At 43.9% G+C, this 18,550-nt stretch overlaps 1 protein-coding gene across 1 annotated transcript in view; it reads right to left on the bottom strand.

Annotated features, from left to right (window-relative positions):
* Positions 1-442: 442 nt before the first annotated feature.
* Positions 443-18,550, bottom strand: part of LOC121557104 (uncharacterized protein C16orf52 homolog B) — a 38,217-nt gene continuing 20,109 nt past the window's right edge. Inside the window, exons 2-3 of the mRNA XM_041870973.2 lie at positions 15,734-15,946; positions 443-3,950 (exon numbers count right to left, since the gene is read on the bottom strand). Of these exons, the coding sequence (XP_041726907.1) occupies positions 3,766-3,950; positions 15,734-15,946 (398 nt within the window). The 3' untranslated portion in view covers positions 443-3,765. The remainder of the gene's footprint in view (positions 3,951-15,733; positions 15,947-18,550) is intronic.

Genomic DNA, 18,550 nt, shown 5'->3' with positions numbered 1-18,550 from the left:
TACCTGTTAGCAAAGGTGTCAGCTAAAGATGACGCGCAGGAGCTTGCAGTGATTTGTAGTCTTGCATGATGTCTACTTTGATGCTAATTAGCATTTTTTGAATCTGAGAGTAAACAGAGCCGAATATATTGATAAAAATCCCCTTGTCCAAGAGAGATTTACATGGTTATCAAAACGTCACGCCAGTGTAAGTCTACATGAAACACAGCCCTTATTTAAAGTGTTTCTAAAATTCCCTATATGAAAAATGAATGGTGGAAAAACGATTGGAACCATTTCCCTGTTTGACCGCTAGGTTGTATGGGTATTATGACACCTCCACTGTGGGGCTCTATTATTTTGGAGGCCAAACTGTTTGGACGCTACAGACATTTTCGTGAGAAGACCGGGATGTCTCATGGTCTGACAAACACTGCTGTAGCTCGGCCACCTTCCACCGCAGATGCTCCATTTTAAACAGACAGATTTTGATGAGGATTTGTTTATTATGCTAATTAGATGTCCACGGGGGCACGGACATAGCCTCTAGGGGGGTCAATCTAGCTGGTAAATTCATTTGAATGGCAAAGTGGCAGACTTCACCTAATACCCAAACAAGAACCAGCTCTCTCTATCCAAACAACCAGATTTAGGACATTCCGCATTGTAAAATCACTGTGTCCCAAATGGCACCCTATACTCTATATACCAACAGATCAGGGAATAGGGTGCCACTTGGGATGCAGTTTAAATGTTTTTCTCTGGTGCGAAGGTTGCTCCATCTGTTGTTATCCAAGGGGAGTGAAGCAAGTGTTACTAAAGACACTTTCATGGTTTAACTTCATTTTAAAATACTAATTCCTTTCTCTCAGAAAATAACAGGTGCAAACTTTGGACTGGTGCAAGTGCTTGGTAAATGTGGCCCTTTAGTTCCCTTCTTTTGGATTTAATTGAGAGTATGGATCACATCACAGGCATTGATTCATTTCAAGATGGTTGACAGACAATATACTGTAATTAGATGGAAGAGGAGACTATTACAACTGTAGAGCTCATGTCTTTATTTGCACTGTATTTTCGGTTGCATAGTTGGCACCTTTTATTCTATACAGTCAGATGATGTTAGTGTCTTGCTAATAACTTACCCAAACAGTGAATGTGCACTTCCACATAATCAGATGATCATTTTGCTGTGGATACATCTCTCCCAACTCCCAGTCTTTCCTTTTTGCACTATAAATAATTAGCTTTTGTAAATTATGGAAGGAAAAACTAAATCAGTTGCATGATGTAAATCTTTGTCCAATCTTGGCTGGACACTTAGCAAACAGACTTATGAACAAAATAGACATTTAACAGAAACATGAATGCAGTATGAACACCAATGAAAGGTCACTCATAGGTTTGACTGTAAAACTTAACTGGAGATTAAGTCAATTCAAAAGGTGAATATGGCAAGCACTGTTAAGATGTCTTGAAAAATAAACAACTTTAATCAATAGTCACGGGGTTGGGAAGGTACTGTCCATTTTGTTCTTCACTAACTTCACTGGCGCTCATTTCCACATAAACAATAAGCATTTTACAGGCAGACTGAAAACATGTAGCCCTTCAACTGAGATGCACCTTGGTGGCCTCTGTCCTCTACATAGGTTTGTGTCTGTGTGAACACATCGGTTGAAAAAAGTGCAATGTCTTAAACCGTTCCAAGGGGAAGGCCATTTGGAGACAGCACATTCTTCTACAGATTATTCCATAAGAAACCGAAATAATCTAACCGAACACCCCCAAAATTAACCTATTTTTGTGGTAAAATAAATAAATAAAACGAGGTCCTCTGGAATATTTTTTATATAAAATTTTACATAACCTCCCTGTTTCAAAAGTTATCCTACTGAACATCGCCCTGGTTTTTGTCATTGCCTATTATCAGAGACCGGTTTCTACAAGGCCAACCAGGTGTGATTGGCTACTCCCTAGCCAGTCAACAACACTAGTTGATCAATTACAAACCAGGCAACACATAAACCAGCTGACATGGTGGCCCTCGAGGCCTGGAGTTGAACACTTGAACATCTTTAAACAGAATAAACCTTATACAGTATGTAGAGTGATTGTATCAGCCTCAAACACAGTCTTTTTTCTCTTTTTATTCAGTGAAAGATAAATCATTTGCATTGATCATAAGCTTTATGCCTAGCTGCCTGATCAAGGCAAGACCATTTCTAGGGATGCATCGCCATGGTTTGGAAAACATAATAGTAGCAGTTTTGAATAAGAAAAAAATATGAGGTAAGAAGTTCTCTTTTTTACACATTTGTGGTGCCTCTTCTGCTATTGGCTCTACCGTTGAATGCACAGTGCTTCCTAAAACAGAAATTCTGCCTTGTTGTGAAGAGAACAACTGATCATGGCACAACAGCAAATCAAACTAGGAACCAGAAAGGGTTTCTTCACAATCCATATTATACAGACCAACACAAAGAAAAGCTGAGCAGGAATGGAAATGGACAACAAATAACAAACAATCTCCAAGAGAATGAGCCCGAAACACATGTGTGTGTTTGTGAATCTGTTAGTGTGTGTGTGTGTGTGTGTGTGTGTGTGTGCGTGTTTCACAGGCATTGGGCACAGCACAGTAGTGAGGCACAGCCCCACACAATGACCTGACCTGCAGTCCCTGGTGCCTTTTATTACTATATTACAAAGCAAAAACAAAACAAACATCACTCCTGCCTGATCCCATCTATGTTTCATAATAATCCAGGTGCTCTCAGTCTTCATTCCCTTTTTCCTTTCCTGTAGAGCAGCTGGTAGGTGCTTGACTTACTGTGTGGTGCCTGGCCAGTTAAGGAACCTTGGTCCTCAGGGCCTGGGGTCCTACCCTCCCCTCTCTGGAACAGTGCACCTGTCTAAATCTCATGGATTCTATGGGTCATGGTGCTGGGGTTAAGGTTAGGGTGAAGATGGAAAGGCCAATGTAGCAGTCCACCCTCCCTCTTCCAAAGGGGACATGCTCATGCCTAGCCAGCTAGGATGTCATCTTAACCAACCTTCCCCCTCTACCCCCAATAGCTCCCTCCCTAGTTCCTACCTAACCATGGCTGAGGTGACTCTTGACCCAGGCCACACATGGGGGAGGCAGAGAGACAATGACCCCCTAAGCAGCCTCTTAATATACCCTTCCAGCTCCTCCAGAGGTTCATTGGCCCTAACTTCACCTCAAACCACCTCAGTGAAAAAGGGTGGAAAGGAGAAAGCAACAACCCCAAAAAACACCAAATGGGAAAAAAACAACAACAACTGAAAAAGTAAGAAGCCAGAAATAGCAACGGTTGAGATGACAACGGTTTTATTTTCTCGCTGGGCAGGAAAGGTGAAGTGGAATGCCTCCGAAAGGTGTGACGTCATAGTTACTGTCGCCATGGCAACAGCAGGGGGTTTGGGGAAAGGACGGCTGTCGTTCTGTCTCGCCCCCCCCAACAACAACAACTTAAAAATAACATGTTTTAAATAAGCAAAGGCAGAGAGGGAAAAAGAGCCTGAGTCAGTTCGACAGCGTCCATATTCGTCCATGTCTATTCATCTCAGTTAGTTCGTTATTCCGCGTTAACCGTCCCAGCTGCATATCGTCACACCGTCTGTCAGAGACATCCCATCCCTGCTTTCTGGCCAGTGTTTTTCTTTTTAGTCGTCCATTTTATTTTCCCTCCTTTTTCTTTATATCCTTTGTATGTTTTTCCTCAGCCCCAGCTTAAAGTCCAGGTGGCGGAGCGGTAGCCGCAGTCAGCCAGGCAGACACACCTTGCCTGCGAACAGCAGTCCCACTATGGTGAAGAAGATGGAGAGGACAAAGAGCACGTAGGAGGAGCCCACCACCGTGTTGTTGGGCAGCTTGTATGGCTGGCCACCCACCTCATTGATGTAGAAGCCGATGGGGAAGATGAGCGCTGCCATACAGAACAGGATCACTGGGGGGGGGGAGAATGTTGTTAGACATGTTGGAGTTGTTTACTATTTCCTGTGGTGTTTGCTACAGTGGAGACGGCTCCGATTTCAATTAGGATGAACCCTGGGATGATTTGATGCTTGTGAACCAAATCTCCCTCTGGGAGAATAAAGATTGACTTGATTTGTTAATTGATTAATTTAATGACTGAATCATCACTCTACATACTACCGCACAACGTCAGACACACTACGCCTCAACTCTTTTACATAAATAGACCTTAGCTGTGGAGAAACACTCCAGTCTCACCACCGTGAATCTACCAAGGCCACGAACACACCAACCAGACCATGCAGGATTTTAGAAGAGCTCCAAACACGACAGGCAGGCAGACGGGACGCTCTTCGGCACAGATTGAATTCAATTTTAGTAAAGGCCATTAGAGAGATAATGGGCCTTTCAGTGGGCTTCCGAGCAGCAATTAAACACACTGGCCTCATGGTGAACACAATGATCAGAGTGAGAGAATGGATGGATGGAGAGGGAGGGATGGAGAGAGAGAGGAGAGAACGTGTGTGTGTGTGTGTGTATGTGTGTGCGAAAGCAATAAGTGAGTTGGCGTAACAAACGGAGGCATCTAAATGGATTCCGATGCACCCCGTTGAGGCAATTTCATAATCCACTCAGCTAGAGGGAGCAGAGACCAGGGAGCATCTCTCTCTCTTCAGACAGTCAGGGCAGCAGGTAGAGAGGGACTCAGGACCTGATCAAGAGACACAAACGCCAACTGAACACCCACACATAGCATAGATTCTGTATCTGTCTATCTGAAGCAGTTAATGCTCTGAAAAGGCAGAGCCAAGGACTTACACATGCTCTATAAAATGTACTCAAAGGTAGTATAAATATAGAGTTGAATTACTTTAAAAGCTAATTTAATATACTGTAACTTAATCACTTAGGCTAACGCTAATTCAGTGGACATGCTGTCGGTCTGCCGTAAAAGGACTTCTGCTCTCCTCTCTCCTACATGGTAGAGTATCCGTGTTCTCTCCATTTCAGCAGCCATTGAAGGGCCCTCCCATCACAAACACTGTCACATCATGAAGGGGCCGTATGAGACATGCCAGGAGCTATAGGAGAGAGACTGCAGACATGTTCCCCAGGCATGTCCTACTAAGCACTAGCTAGCTAATATACCAGAGCTAGCTAGCTAATATAACAATACAGAGAGCTAGCTAGCTACTGGCTACTGTACAGTCTACTGAGAGCTAGCTAGCTACTGGCTACAGTACCATACATAAACAGATAGCTAGCTACTGTAGAATATACTGAGAGATAGTTTCTGTATTATCTACTGAAAACTAGCTAAAGCTAGCAGAGAGTTACAGTCATTACAGACGTATGGACCCTGATAATAGGCCACCACTGACTTACTGTGGCATCCTCTGTGTAGAAAAAAGCAACAAGTATCATTAGATAAAAAAACCATCAAGTAAAAATAAATACACTGCTCAAAAAAATAAAGGGAACACTAAAATAACACATCCTAGATCTGAATGAATGAAATAATCTTATTAAATACTTTTTTCTTTACATAGTTGAATGTGCTGACAACAAAATCACACAAAAATTATCAATGGAAATCTAATTTATCAACCCATGGAGGTCTGGATTTGGAGTCGCACTCAAAATTAAAGTGGAATACCACACTACAGGCTGATCCAACTTTGATGTAATGTCCTTAAAACAAGTCAAAATGAGGCTCAGTAGTGTGGGTGGCCTCCACGTACCTCCCTACAACGCCTGGGCATGCTCCTGATGAGGTGGCGGATGGTCTCCTGAGGGATCTCCTCCCAGACCTGGACTAAAGCATCCGCCAACTCCTGGACAGTCTGTGGTGCAACGTGGCGTTGGTGGATGGAGCGAGACATGATGTCCCAGATGTACTCAATTGGATTCAGGTCTGGGGACAGGCGGGCCAGTCCATAGCATCAATGCCTTCCTCTTGCAGGAACTGCTGACACACTCCAGCCACATGAGGTCTAGCATTGTCTTGCATTAGGAGGAACCCAGGGCCAACCGCACCAGCATATGGTCTCACAAGGGGTCTGAGGATCTCATCTCGGTACCTAATGGCAGTCAGGCTACCTCTGGCGAGCACATGGAGGGCTGTGCGGCCCCCAAATAAATGCCACCCCACACCATGACTGACCCACCGCCAAACCGGTCATGCTGGAGGATGTTGCAGGCAGCAGAACGTTCTCCACGGCGTCTCCAGACTCTGTCACGTCTGTCACGTGCTCAGTGTGAACCCGCTTTCATCTGTGAAGAGCACAGGGCGCCAGTGGCGAATTTGCCAATCTTGGTGTTCTCTGGCAAATGCCAACGTCCTGCACGGTGTTGGGCTGTAAGCACAACCCCCACCTGTGGACGTCGGGCCCTCATACCACCCTCATGGAGTCTGTTTCTGACCGTTTGAGCAGACACATGCACATTTGTGGCCTGCTGGAGGTCATTTTGCAGGGCTCTGGCAGTGCTCCTCCTTGCACAAAGGCGGAGGTAGCAGTCCTGCTGCTGGGTTGTTGCCCTCCTACGGCCTCCTCCACGTCTCCTGATGTACTGGCCTGTCTCCTGGTAGCGCCTCCATGCTCTGGACACTACGCTGACAGACACAGCAAACCTTCTTGCCACAGCTCGCATTGATGTGCCATCCTGGATGAGCTGCACTACCTGAGCCACTTGTGTGGGTTGTAGACACAGTCTCATGCTACCACTAGAGTGAAAGCACCACCAGCATTCAAAAGTGACCAAAACATCAGCCAGGAAGCATAGGAACTGAGAAGTGGTCTGTGGTCACCACCTGCAAAACCAGTCCTTTATTGGGGGGGTGTCTGGCTAATTGCCTATAATTTCCACCTGTTGTCTATTCCATTTGCACAACAGCATGTGAAATGTATTGTCAATCAGTGTTGCTTCCTAAGTGGACAGTTTGATTTCACAGAAGTGTGATTGACTTGGAGTTACATTGTGTTGTTTAAGTGTTCCCTTTATTTTTTTGAGCAGTGTATATACTTCTGAAGAGACAAGCACTTGGCGTCAATATTAAGACACCAATTACTGTGTTAGACTTCCTGCTGAGAGAAGTGATATAACGCTCTGATAATAAGTCACTGCTCTGGCACCCAACCCAACTGCATGTTAACATCAGAAGCCTCCTCCCTAAGTTTGAGTTATTCACTGCGTTAGCACACTCCGCCAACCCTGATGTTCTAGCAGAATCCTGGCTTAGGAAGGCCACCAAAAATTCAGACATTTCCATCCCCAACTACAACATTTTCCGTCTAGATAGAACTGCCAAAAGAGGTGGAGTTGCAATCTACTGTAGAGATAGCCTGCAGAGCTCTATCATACTATCCGTTTGAGCTCCTACTTCTAAAAATCCACCTTTCCAGAAATAAGTCTCTCACTGTTGCCGCTTGCTACAGACCCCCCTCAGCCCCAAGCTGTGCCCTGGACACCATATGTAAATTGATTGCCCCCCATCTATCCTCAGAGTTCGTACTGCTTGGTGACCTAAACTGGGATATGCTTAACACCCCGGCCATCCTACAATCCAAACTAGATGCCCTCAATCTCACACAAATTATCAAGGAACCTACCAGGTACAACCCTAAATCCGTAAACATGGGCACCCTTATAGATATCATCCTGACTAACTTACCCTCTAAATACACCTCCGCTGTCTTCAACCAGGATCTCAGCGATCACTGCCTTATTGCCTGCGTCCGTAACGGGTCCGCGGTCAAACGACCACCCCTCATCACTGTCAAACGCTCCCTAAAACACTTTAGCGAGCAGGCCTTCCTAATTGACCTGGCCCAGGTATCCTGGATGGATATCGATCTCATTCCGTCAGTAGAGGGTGCCTGGTTGTTCTTTACAAGTGCTTTCCTCTCAATCTTAAATAAGCATGAATTCAGAACTAAGAACAGATATAGCCCCTGGTTCTCCTCAGACTTGACTGCCCTTGACCAGCACAAAAACATCCTGTGGCGTACTGCATTAGCATCGAATAGCCCCCGCGATATGCAACTTTTCAGGGAAGTTAGGAGCAAATATACACAAGCAGTTAGGAAAGCAAAGGCTAGCTTTTTCAAACAGAAATTTGCATCCTGTAGCACTAACTCCAAAAAGTTTTGGGACACTGTAAAGTCCATGGAGAATAAGAGCATCTCCTCCCAGCTGCCCACTGCACTGAGGCTAGGAAACACTATCACCACCGATAAATCTACAATAATAGAGAATTTCAACAAGCATTTTGCTACGGCTGGCCATGCTTTCCACCTGGCTACCACTACCCCGGTCACCAGCTCTGCACCCTCCACTGCAACTTGCCCATGCACCCCCCGCTTCTCCTTCACACAAATTCAGACAGTTGATGTTCTGAAAGAGCTGCAAAATCTGGACCCCTACAAATCAACATTTTGTTGTGTTACAAAGTGGGACTAAAATAGATATAATTGTCATTTTTTGCCAGCAATGTCAAAGTGGAAAATTCAGGAAAAATAAAACACTAATATATCTTGATTAGATAAGTATTCAACCCCCTGAGTCAATACATGTTAAAATCACCTTTGGCAGCGATTACAGCTCTGAGTCTTTCTGGGTACGTCTCTAAGAGCTTCCCACACACAACATTTGCCCATTATTATTTTCCAAATTCTTCAAGCTCTGTCAAATTGGTTGTTGATCGTTGCTAGACAACCATTTTCAGGTCTTGCCATAGATTTCCAAGTAAATTTAAGTCAAAACTGTAACTAGGCCACTCAGGAACATCCACTCTTTTTGGTAAGCAACTCCAGTGTAGATTTGGCCTTGTGTTTTAGGTTAATATCCTGCTGAAAGGTGAATTAATCTCCCAGTGTCTGGTGGAAAGCAGCCTGAACCAGGTTTTCCTATAGGATTTTTTCTGTGCTTAGCTCCCTTTTGTTTATTTTGTTTATCCTGAAAAACTCCCCTGTCCTTAATGATTACAAGCATACCCATAACATGACGCAGCCACCACTATGCTTGAAAATATGGAGAGTGATACTTAGTAATGTGTTGTTTTGGATTTGCCCCAAACATAAGACTTTGTATTCAGGACAAAAAGGTAATTTTTTGCAGTATTACTTTAGTGCCTTGTTGCAAACAGGGTGCATGTTTTGGAATATTTTTATTCTGTAAAGGCCTCCTTCTTTTCACTTTATCAATTAGGTTAGTATTGTGGAGTAACTACAATGTTGTTGATCCATCCTCAGTTCTCTCTAACTGTTTTAAAGTCACCATTGGCCCATTGAAAATCCCTGAGTGGTTTCCTTCCTCTCTGGCACTGAGTTAGGAAGGATGCCTGTATCTTTGTAGTGACTGGGTGTATTGACAAACCATCCAAAGTGTAATGAATAACTTCACCATGCTCAAAGGGATATTCAATGTCTGCTTTTTTAATTTGTACCCATCTACCAATAGGTGCCCTTCTTTGCGAGGCATTAGAAAATCTCCCTGGTTGAATCTGTGTTTGGAATTCACTGCTCGACTGAGGGACCTTACAGATAATTGCATCTGTGGCGTACAGAGATGAGGTAGTCATTCAAAAACTATGTTAAACACTATTATTGCACACAGAGTGAGTCTTATTATGTGACTTGTTAAGCAAATGTTTACTCCTGAACTTATTTAGGCTTGCCATAACAAAGGGCTTGAATACATAATGACTAAAGACATTTCAGATTTTAATTTGTTATACATAAATAAAAGATAATTCCACTTTAACATGAAGGGGTATTGTGTGTAGGCAAGTAACACAACATTTTGAAAAAGTCAAGAGGTGTGAATACTTTCTGAAGGCACTGTATGTCAACTAGTGAAAGGAGAACATTTAGGGAAGTGTTAGCTGGGTCTTGTCTATAAGTGCAACTGTCAATCGAAAGTCAAACAAGGTAATTCTCGGATTCCTGTGAATTACCACTGAACAGACAAACTGGAAACGGACTAAATCGAATCAAGTTGCTTTGCCAGACACAATCAAAGGCTTACATATGAAACTTTCTTCCATTCACACAGTGCCGTAACTAAGGCTTCAATCATTGGGCAGATTTTCTAAACGCAGGTAGATGGAAATCCAAAAAGAGGCCTGGGGCAATAACTCCTCATATGCTTCCACAACACTACAGCTACACATCATGTCCTCCAGCCCAAACAGGCTATTTTTCCCACTCAGAAAGGGACTGATTTAGCCTAGCTAAAACAGCTCAGATAATGCTGCTGGCTCTCTATGGCCCTCTCTACGCTAGCAGGCAGGCTGGCTGAATGTGTCCTGTCTGTCCTGCCAGCTAGCGAGGAGAGTGCTGTCTGGCTAACCTGCCGGGCTGGGCAGACATGGCTAATATTTACGTCTGTCCTCACTGCCACGGCCATGTGTTTACCCACCACACGCCAGAACCACAGCGGCCGGCCCGTTGGCAATGACAGGAGAGGGACTGGATTAGGTAAATCTACCTTAGCTCAGTGTTTCTCAAACTACCTTAGCTGATAAGTACTTTACACCACTGGTAACTTAAGTAAAAATACTATAAAGTACTACTTAAGTAGTTTTTGGGGGTATCTGTACTTTACTTTACTACATTCCTAAATAAAATATTTTACTTTTGACTCCATACATTTTCCCTGACAACCAAAAGTACTCATTACATTTTGAATGCTTAGCAGGACAGGAAAATAGTCAATTCACGCACTTATCAAGAGAACACGTGGTCATCCCTACTGCCTCTGGTCTGGTGGACTCACTAAAAACAAATGCATCTTTTGTAAATAATGTCTGAGTGTTGGAGTGTGCCCCTGGCTATCCGAAATTTAAAAAAACAAGACAATTGTGCCATCTGCTTTGCTAAATAATAGGAATTTTAAATGATTTATACTTTTATATATTTAAGTAATTTTTTTTCGTAAAGAGTGTAGTGTACAGGGGACAGAAGGGGGCCTAGTGTAAATACTGTACACACAAAACAAATATTAGACAGCAAGGCTCTCGATCCAGGAGGGGGTTCTCTGCTGTTACCAAGCTAAACTTGATTTTGGAAGAAGCTAACCACTTAGCTAGATAGCTAACTAGCTTCTATATTAGCAAACCAAATACACAACTGCAGAGCATTTAGCACATATTAGACAGTTAACATATTAGTTATAAGATACAGTTGAAGTCGGAAGTTTACATACACTTAGGTTGGAGTCATTAAAACTTTTTTTTCAACCACTCCACAAATTTCTTGTTAACAAACTATAGCTTTGGCAAGTCGGTTAGGACATCAACTTTGTGCATGACACAAGTAATTTTTCCAACAACTGTTTATAGACAGATTATTTCACTTATAATTCATTGTATCACAGTTCCAGTGGGTCAGAAGTTTACATACACTAAGTTGGCTGGGCCTTTAAACAGCTTGGAAAATTCCAGAAAATGATGTCATGGCTTTCGAAGCTTCTGATAGGCTAATTGACATCATTTGAGTCAATTGGAGGTGTACCTGTAGATGTATTTCAAGGCCTACCTTCAAACTCAGTGCCTCTTTGCTTGACATCATGGGAAAATCAAAAGAAATCAGCCAAGACCACAAGTCTGGTTCATCCTTGGGAGCAATTTCCAAACGCCTGAAGGTACCATGTTCATCTGTACAAACAATAGTACGCAAGTATAAACACCATGGGACCACGCAGCCGTCATACCGCTCAGGATGGAGATGCGTTCTGTCTCCTAGAGATTAACTTACTTTGGTGCGAAAAGTGCAAATAACTCCCAGAACAACAGCAAAGGACCTTGTGAAGATGCTGGAGGAAACAGGTACAAAAGTATCTATATCCACAGTAAAACGAGTCCTATTTCGTCATAACCTGAAAGGCCGCTCAGCAAGGAAGAAGCCACTGCTCCAAAACCGCCATAAAAAAGCCAGACTACGATTTGCAACTGCACATGGGGACATAGATCGTACTTTTTGGAGAAATGTCCTCTGGTCTGATGAAACACAAATAGAACTGTTTGGCCATAATCACCATTGTTATGTTTGGAGGAAAAAGGGGGTCGCTTGCAAGCCGAAGAACACCATCCCAACCGTGAAGCACGGGGGTGGCAGCATCATGCTGTGGGGGTGCTTTGCTGCAGGAGGGACTGGTGCACTTCACAAAATAGATGGCATCATGAGGAAGGACAATTATGTGGATGTATTGAAGCAACATCTCAAGACATCAGTCAGGAAGTTAAAACTTGGTAGCAAATGGGTCTTCCAAATGGACAATGATCCCAAGCATACTTCCAAAGTTGTGGCAAAATGGCTTAAGGACAACAAAGTCAAGGGATTGAGGTGGCCATCACAAAGCCATGACCTCAATCCTATAGAAAATGTGTGGGCAGAACTGAAAAAGCGTGTGCGAGCAAGGAGGCCTACAAACCTGACTCAGTTACACCAGCTCTGTTAGGAGGAATGAGCCAAAATTCACCCAACTTATTGTGGGAAGCTTGTGGAAGGCTACCTGAAACGTTTGACCCAAGTTAAACAATTTAAAAGGCAATGCTACCAAATACTAATTGAGTGCATGTAAACTTCTGACCCACTGGGAATGTGATGAATGAAATAAAAGCTGAAATAAATCACTCTACTATTACTCTGACATTTCACATTCTTAAAATAAAAGTGGTGATCCTACTGACCTAAAACAGGGAATTTTTACTAGGATTAAATGTCAGGAATTGTGAAAAACTGAGTTTAAATGTATTTGGCTAAGGTGTATGTAAAGTTCCGACTTCAACTGTATATAGCTGGCAAATATTTAGTTGTGAATTCCATACTGTAACTAGATCACCTGGCGCGTGCTGCACAACAGTGAGTGACTCACAAGGCTCTGTTCTCTCATCTAAACAAACATCACATGACTGGGGACTACCAGTAAGCTTCATAATGAAAAATTATGTGACAGGTGAAATGAAGAATGCAATCTTCTTTCTCTCCTAATGTATTGCACAAGTTGACTGCAGGTATTTATTTAAAAAGTAGCTACAAATATTAAAAAACAAAGAAATAAATAACTTCAAAGAAATATTTCCAACAGTATTGATGGTATTTAAAAACCATCCAGTGGCTATTTCCAAATACCCCGGTATATACGGTATACCGCCCAAGCCTACTAGCTAGGGCCTAGTGTAAAGAGTGTAGTGCACAGGAGACAGAAGGGGGCCTGGCTAGGGCCTAGTGTAAAGAGTGTAGTGCACAGGAGACAGAAGGGGGCCTGGCTAGGGCCTAGTGTAAAGAGTGTAGTGCACAGGAGACAGAAGGGGGCCTGGCTAGGGCCTAGTGTAAAGAGTGTAGTGCACAGGAGACAGAAGGGGGCCTGTGCTGGCTGTACAAAGCGGTCCTTTCAGGTGGCAGTGGCCCTGGGCCAGCTACGTCTACTGGTAGCTTCCTTTCCCCAGCCAGCAATCATCACCTGTTAGCCCCCTATTAGCTCCCCCCCTCTCCCTGCACCTTTCATTCTGTAACACAGAGCGCCAATCCAGGATGCTCCTTATCCCAAACCACATACTCACTCTCGCTCTTCTTCATCAATCTCTCCCTCACTTTAACTCTATCTGTCTTTTAATCCCCCTTCTGTCTCCCACCCTTCTCCTCACTCTACCTCTCCCTCCCCTCTCCCTCTTTCCTGAAAGGAGAAAGCCCGGCCTGCCCATTCCACAAACCATTACACAGCAGCAGCAGCAACCCTGTGAGGTGCAGTGTTCAGCACTGTCAGGGAAATACTCAAGGCCCTCTTACTTTCCACCCCCTTTAGAACCCCTCTCTCCTCCTCCCCCTTTCCTTCACCCATAGCTGGCTCTCAGGTTACAAGTGATGCTTTTCTACCTCTCCAGTCTCTCAATCCCGCTCTCATTTTCTCTTCATCTCCCTCTCCCACTCTTCCTGGTCCAGTGTAGCTCAGTGTCATTCTCTAGTCTCCCCTTCACACATCTCAATCTCTACCCCCTCCCCACACACATTCTCCCGTTCCTTCTCTCTCAAACTCTTTCTTTCTGGAGGCAGGTAGCCTAGCTGTTAAGAGCGTTGGGCCAGTAACCAAAAGGTTGCTGGTTCGAATCCCCGAGCCGGCAAGGTGGAAAAATCTGCCGTTCTGCACTTGAGCAAGGCAGTTAACCCCCCAACATCATCTGCTCCCCGGGCGCCAATGACATGGACGTCGATTAAGGCAGCCCCCCGCACCTCTCTGATTCAGAGGGGTTGGGTTAAATGAGGAAGACACATTTCAGTTGAATGCATTCAGTTGTGCAACTGACTAGGTATCCCCCTTTCCCTGTTTCTTTAAAATGCATCTCTTTGTCTGAGAGAAGCCATCAGTGGTAGTCTGCACTGCAGTGAGAGAGAGTGGGAGAGAAAGTGATAGAATGTGAAAGCACAAGAGGGAGAGCGGCAGAGACAGAGAGGGAGAGTGTGAAAGCATGAGAGAGAGAGAGAGAGAGAGAGAGAGAGAGAGAGAGAGAGAGAGTGTCACTGAGGACCCGATACGGCCAACGGAACCCTGGATGATTGTGACTATTTCCTCCCTGTTGCCAGGGCAACCTCATCACTTGCCTCAGAGCGATGTGTGATTGTAAAACATTACTGAATAAAATCACATTTAGCACGTGACACAGATTTGCAATGAACACATTGACAACGCCTCTTTTTAGAGGGGTTGGAGGGAAATTGATTATTGGGTGATTCACGGGGTAAATACACCATAGAAATAGAATCATTCTTAATCTCTAAATACGACTAACAGATAATGACTGTGATGCACCAATTCCTTCACTTGTGGCTGTGTGCTAGTAAAACTCTGTATCTACGTGTGTGTGTGTATGTGTGTGTATGAGTGAGTGAGTGACTGAGTGAGAGAGAGGGAGGCTGTCTCTTCTCTTTGCTAAACAACCAATCAGAATATGAACACCTACACAGCCTTACGAAACAGCCCAGCTCAGCAGGGCTGCTGAATTTTGGGTTGGTATTGAGTTAAGAAGTGTCTCCTCTGAATTCCTGTCTAAAAAGAGGGGGATGAGTGTCGAAAGACAAAAGGAAGCGATTGAGTGGTACTCTATGACGCCCACACAGGTACCATAGAATGCACTTCTCAGTGGAAGAGCTGCAGGGAAGGGAAAGGGATGATCTGGAGGCATGGAGAATAGAGAAGACACACACAGCATACAAGCACACGCACACACACCGCCCACACAAAAGACGCAAACATCACACACATAGGTTCCATTGGTTTACCTGAATCAACTTCACCACTGAAATGTTAGACATGAATGCAAAGCTAAACCAATATTTTCACAGCCCCCCTTCTCCTTCTCCTCCCCTTTTCCTCTTCTCTCCCTCTACTCCTACCCCTCCTTTCGTGTAGGAGAGAGGGTACATCTGCTCGTAGACGGATGCACTGGTGTTGAGGGGAGTGTTATTCGAAGTAAATAATGTCATGAAAAAGAGGGGAGAGAGATTGGAGGGAGGAGTGGGGAGTGAAAGAGAGAGACTCTGTCCCTAGGCCTACAGCTTGTTTGGTCAAGCTACTTAACAGGGTGATAGGGAGGGTGTTTTCTTAACGTTTGAGTGACCAAGTACAACTATTTAGTGGTCAAGTGTAGTGTGTGTCTGAGTAACGTCTATCAGTAAAGGTACACTCGGTTGAGCTCGGAAGTACACTCAACCGTCATTAAGGTACGGTCATTTCATGGTCACTAGAGTCCCTTACTCCCGGTGAAGGCGATCCAGCGGGCGTACTTGGTGGCCTCGCGGCGCCAGTGGGACGCCACCAGCAGACCGCAGGTCACCGTGAGGGAGATGATACCCAGGATGATGAAGAAGAGCGTGGTGACCCACTCGGGGGGTAGCCGCGGGGGGATACAGGTGCGGTCCCGTCCGTGGATGGTCTGGCACTGCCGCACCAGGCCTACCGTCAGGGCACCTAGAGAGAGAGAGAGAAGAGAGGAGAGAAGAGAGAGGAGAGAGAGAGCGAGAGAGAGGTGTTAGATCATGCACACATTTAAATACACACACCAGCCACACTGTTAGGGCACATCCTTGTAGGGCTGTAAACAGTATTTTACTATATACAGTTATTGATGCATGGACCGGTTTGCATTTTAACTTTACATAACAGTATTTCAATGTTTGGTTTGTTAAATGTAATTGAAATGTAATAACTGAGTGATGAAACTCAAAAGCTTATGGTAATCGTCTGTTTTTACTGCCAGTACGAGACTGCTAACAGTTGAGAACTGCTAATTTGCTAGCAAGAGCTTCTGGTGCGCACGTGTACTTTTTTGACATGAATAGTGCCTGTGAGGCAGCACTGGAGCCAAAGGTGTGCAAATATACTTTTTTGCCATAAAGGCAGTGCGGGTGCCAAAAGCACTATAGAAATCGGCACAATGCCCCTTGTGGCGAAATAACTGCCATTGAATCCATTTAAAATAATTGCCATAGGAAAGAAAAAGTGACTTTCACAAACTAGAGGCATACAAAGACAAAACAAATGTGGTACAGTGTGGAAATGATAAAAATGAGTGAAGGAAATGCAGAAACAGATGCAAATTCAGATTTTTTTTGGGGGGGTTGAAGTTTGATTGAACAGTATAAAACAAATCAGAAGAGAGAAAGCCTCATTAAAAACACTTAGAAAGTATTTGTTACCACCCTAGGGTCATGCACTACTCATAAGCATATTTAGAACTTTTATTATTCATAAACATAAACATAAAATACTGTCAAATACCGTCATACTGTCATAAATTAGAAAGATATTGCGATTTGATATTGTGGCCATATCACCCAGCCCTACATCCATGTCAGGGCAGCTGGAACACACACTCTGTTGACTAACCAATCAGATTCTTTATATAAAAAAATTGCTTAGCTTCACAACACCCAAACTGTTATCAAATTGGTAACGGAATTACCAACAAATCTGTAACAGAAATACTGCAAATGAAACTGGCTACAATGGGAAATCATAGTAGTCACAAACCAGTTGGGTCCTCCCTTACACTGGCATACTGTTATGTTCAGCTGATAACGGTTTTCTTTCTGTCGTCTGGTGGTCAAACCAAGAGTGTTAAAACAGTCCGAGTCTGGACAACCCCTCCCTTTCTCTCTGCCTTTCTCTCATTTCCAGTTAATGTCACCTCTCCCAGCTCTTACTGACACCTACCCATGAGTCCCCTCTCTTTCCATTTACTTTAACCAGCATCCTCACCCACTGAGCACCTCCATGGATGTTGAAAAGTAGTTGAAATTTGGTTAGTCCAACCTGGCATTGATGTTAACGTCCACAGATGGACCGGACCAAATCTGAACCCATTGTAGATGTATGTTTCAAAAGTTTGGATAGCACATTACAGTATAGTGAGTAGAGCACAGTACAATACTGAGCAGGGGTTGGAACCGGTTCAGGTAACAGAACACAAAACCGGGAAATAACGAAATTCAGAACTGCGAAGGAAAGTTATTTTAAAAGCATAGGAACTGGTTAATAACGTTACTTTATGCTCCAGGCATTTTTTTCCAGTGCCACAAAAAAAACGCAACAAAGTGCCTATGCAAAGCATAAACTCAAACTTATTCCAGTGTCTGCCGGCCTGCCACCTGAAAATCATTGCCATTGAGTGTGCGTGTGTAGGCCCCTCCCCCTCTGAACCATAGTCTAGTAGCCTACTGACATTACAAGCGTGATTCAGAAATTAGGGAGATAGATTTTTAATTAGAGAAGAATGAATTAACCTTTTCAATGGTAGTTAAGGATACTCTAGTTATAACGTTTCACATTGGATTTATTATTTACAAAAAGGTAAGATGTGTTTTTATTTTCATTCTGGCGCCGCTCTGCGCACACACACAAGCTTGTTAGCTAGCTAGCTGGTCCAACGTTAAGCCAACTCTGAAGTTCAAAGACATTCAAAGTTCCTTCATAGAAGCCACTCCTCCGTAGGTATAGTCCTGTGGGCCTAATTCAGATAATGCATGTCATAACAAGATGCCCAGCGCTTCAAGCCAAGCCTCCTCCACCCTCTCTCGCTCTCTCCCCACCCGCAGAATTTAAGTCGCAAACTCATCTGTCCAATGCATGTAAATATTTTGCCTGCTCCACAGCAAGCTGCTCTATCCACACTGATTTGCAGAGGTTTAAAAAGGAACAGAAAGGAACAATATAAACCATTACTTTTTTTGGGTTCGAACCAGTTCAGAACTTTATTTTGCTGGTCGGATTGGAAAATAATTTGGGTTCCAACCTCTGGTACTGAGTACAGTACAGCACAGCACAGTACAGTGAGTAGAGCACAGTATAGTACAGTCCAATAGAATAGTACAGTACAGTAAGTAAAAGTAGTGTATAGTACAGTAATATTGTACTGTACTCTACTGCACAGAACTCTACTCTGCTGTGCTGCGCTGTGATGTCCAAACTTGTAAAACATGAGGAGAATGACATTCATATCCATAACTATGCATTTCTGTGTAGTACAGATCAGGAACCCATGATGTATTTCCGTTACCGGGTGTAAATCCACTT

This window comes from Coregonus clupeaformis, unplaced genomic scaffold, assembly GCF_020615455.1.
Source record: "Coregonus clupeaformis isolate EN_2021a unplaced genomic scaffold, ASM2061545v1 scaf0145, whole genome shotgun sequence".
NCBI classification, from domain to species: Eukaryota; Metazoa; Chordata; class Actinopteri; order Salmoniformes; family Salmonidae; genus Coregonus; species Coregonus clupeaformis.
The sequence above is the reverse complement of the archived record's forward strand: the minus strand, read 5'-3'. Positions and strand labels throughout refer to the sequence as shown.